The sequence below is a fragment of the Staurois parvus genome, unplaced genomic scaffold (assembly GCF_062004578.1).
Source record: "Staurois parvus isolate SC_StPar_1 unplaced genomic scaffold, SC_StPar_1.0 ptg001188l, whole genome shotgun sequence".
Classification (NCBI taxonomy): Eukaryota; Metazoa; Chordata; class Amphibia; order Anura; family Ranidae; genus Staurois; species Staurois parvus.
The window spans coordinates 869,479-872,837 of NW_028318984.1; the positions used below are offsets into that span (position 1 = coordinate 869,479).

The 3,359-nt window shown below is 37.9% G+C and overlaps 1 protein-coding gene across 1 annotated transcript; it reads left to right on the plus strand.

The window, feature by feature from the left end:
* The first annotated feature begins 541 nt into the window (after positions 1 to 541).
* Positions 542 to 2,443, plus strand: LOC149438506 (uncharacterized). Its single transcript, XM_089659781.1, has one exon. It carries the CDS (start codon positions 946 to 948, stop codon positions 1,840 to 1,842), a length of 897 nt encoding a protein of 298 aa, XP_089515907.1. The 5' UTR covers positions 542 to 945; the 3' UTR covers positions 1,843 to 2,443.
* Positions 2,444 to 3,359: the final 916 nt, after the last annotated feature.

Genomic DNA, 3,359 nt, shown 5'->3' on the forward strand with positions numbered 1-3,359 from the left:
TACAAACCAGTAAAACATTTTCAGTAAACATAATACATTGAACCTTCACCTGCTTACACATTTTCATCACAATCACTAACATAAGTGAAAACTCAATTGATGAGTATGCTGTACTGCTTTACTAAGTCAACCAATGAAAAACAAAATGAAGTCTGTAGTACAACTTTATCTAATGTAACAAGTGTTTCATTATTTACCCTTTACCCTTTTTGGTAAGAAGGTAAACAAAGACATAGTTTTGTATATACACTAGAGCATCTATAACTATTGATTATTGGAATACTGTATGTTATACTACATTACCTATAAAAAAAAGAGCACATTGGTTGCTTTTACAATGTTCAAAGTCATATGCCATATATACCCAAAATAATAAAAGATTAAATAAATATTTATTAAAAAAAAGATTTTCAATCCTTTCTTATCATTTTGTTTTATTGCTCCTAGGGAGGTTTGGCATATGATCGCTGCTATAGCAACCAATTGCTACCTCATGCTAGCATCAGTTGATTGCCCTTTTAAGAAGAGCAGTCCTGCCCCTCCTCATCTGCTTCTCTCTTGTGTGTTGCTGAAGTAAGCAGCAGCATCATTCCGTTCAGGAGTGAAGAGATCTATATTGGGAGACCAACAATGGATCATTTTCTTCTCAAGAAATCAAACAGAAATCCATGTGTGATGAAGCCATGCATGCACCAAATCATTTGACATTTACTGAATCACCAAACCCAGAAGAGTCAACCGATGCAAGCTGCGTTACATCCATGCCTGCATCTGCAGAGATGAAATGCTATGGTACCCCGTCTGATCCATGCCCTAAAACAAGCAATCAAGGAAGAATAGAATAATATCTGTTACTGCTGAAACCTGATTATAGATTATCTGCTTCGTACTAATATTCCTGGATCAGGCATCACAGTGGAGCACACAGCCAAAAAACGGGGCATCATGAAGGACAAAGACTTCGTTACCAATATGGAAAGAGGGAGACCTGCCACGTACACTGGAGACAAGAAGGCCAAAATGGCAGCCAAAACCAATCAGAAATGGGTGAGATTGGCCACGGTTTTTGCTTATGTGCTGTCGGTCTCTTTAGCTGCTATATTATTAGCTGTCTACTACAGTCTGATATGGAAGCCTGTACGGACAAGGGGGGAGCCGGCTCATAGCAGCCCAAGCCCTGACAGCTACTTACCTAATTTTTTCAGCAATTTTACTCATTCACCCAATGACACAATTGTCAACGACACTGCAAGCGCAAAGGTAAGGGCTATTCTGGATCCCTCCAAACAATCCTCAGTTTTTGCTGATGCAGAGAACCAGGCAAGGGATACAGACAGTGTGGAATATATAACGACCCAGCCACCTGCATCTTATATCGCTTCTACTACACAGCCCAAGGTATTTACAGAATCCTCATCTAAAACATTGGCTGAGGAGGCTACTACACACAGCAACAAAGAAACTGGGACTTTGTCCACAAGCATCAACTCAGATTCAGGGGTAGAGGCCTTAGGAATGGAAGGCTCTGTATCAGGCAGCATTGTTTCAACGCATACCTTTCACACAAGTCATACCCCTGCAACAACAGACACTTCACCAACCTCAGAACAGCCACTTATTCCACCAACCAAAGACATTGCAGGAATTGCAGATTTTCAAACATTTGCTTCAACACAAGACAATGCAGATGCTGAGGACCACTCGGGTGCCTCTAATTTAAATGAGGGAGCGAGTGGAGGTACAGCATCATTAAAGCATCAGACCAGTGAAGCTGAAAGAAGCCATGAGCCTGGGGGCTACACAGATAGTATTCCACATACATCTGCTGCAGGAAGCCTATAGGAGTCAGTAATAATGACTCTTCAGGGACAATACAAAGCCGTCTTCTTATGTAATGGAAGACCTGGAGGATTTTTGCATTTTTAATGCTATTACCACTTCTTTGACTCAATATCCTTTCCATTATGGCCAAGTATCTTCTGTATACCTAGAGATATATTTTAGCCTAGTAATAAGGCAGAAGTATTTTCATAGATTACATGTTTGTCTATTTTGTTTTTAGAGCAGTGAAGCATTTTTGACTCTGTGGCTGAAATTCTACATTCAGAGGAAAATAATTCAGAGAAATATGAACTTTACATACCTTAAGCAACTACAGAATATGTCTATTTTTGTTAAAAGTAAAGCAAACTTGCTTTATCAGGAAAGGAGCTTACATAGACAGCTAGTTTAAATATTTACGTGACCTTATAAGTCACCAGGAGTGATGCTCAGGTATGTGAACAGAATGCATGTAGATAGCATCCTGCATTAAACACCAGTAACTTTGTTAAAAATCAGGGTCTGATGAACACCTATGAATAAAGGACATTATTTTAAGGGCTATCGACATAGATGACACACTTATGATATGATTAGTAATTAAATATTTTATTTAAAATAATTACAGTTGATTTTTCCTTTTGTGGTTTATTTTTTTTTCCATTTGTCTTTTGTGACATTTTTTTGGCTTGGACTTTAATTCTCAGTGGAATTAGCCTGAGCTTGTCACACTTCTGTGTGAATGCTCCATATGGTGGAAGTCTAGAAAACATTCCCTTGTCAGTGAATGAATGATTTTGTAAGAGTGATCTTCAAGACATACACAAGACATATACAAATGAGACCTCATGCAACATGGGAAACCAAGATCCTGTCTTGGGAATGGTATGTGGCTCTTTTGTCCGTGTTTTTCCTAAGGCTATGTTATTCTAATGAGTGGTATATAAAGGCTATATAAGTATGTACAGTATATGTTTCAATACAGTGTTTTTTTATTTTTAGGACTTAAAATAAAAGTTTCTGTTATTTCCTAAATATAAAGAGAATATTTCCTACTTGCCACTTCCAAGAAGAGGAGATTAAGGGGCGGTATGATCAACATGTATAAATACAAAAGTGGTCCATATAGTGAACTTGGTGTTCAGTTATTTATTTTAAGGTCATCACAGAGGACAAGGGGGCACTCTTTATGTTTGGAGGGAAAGAGATTTAACCTCCAAATATGGAAATGCTTCTTCACAGTAAGAGCTGTGAAAATGTGGAATAGACTCCTTCATGAGCTGGTTCTAGCCAGCTCAGTAAATTGTTATATAAAAGGTCTGAATTCTTTCCTAAATGCACAGAATATAACAGGATACTAATCTTTATAGGTAGAGTTGATCCAGGGAATATCTGATTGCCTCTTGGGGGATCAGGAAGGATTTTTTTCACCTGCAGGAACAAATTAGATCATGCTTTATTAAGTTTTTTTTTGCCTTCTTCTGGATCAACTGTGGGTATAGGATTGTGTATCTGGGATTGTATATAATTTTTTCCCC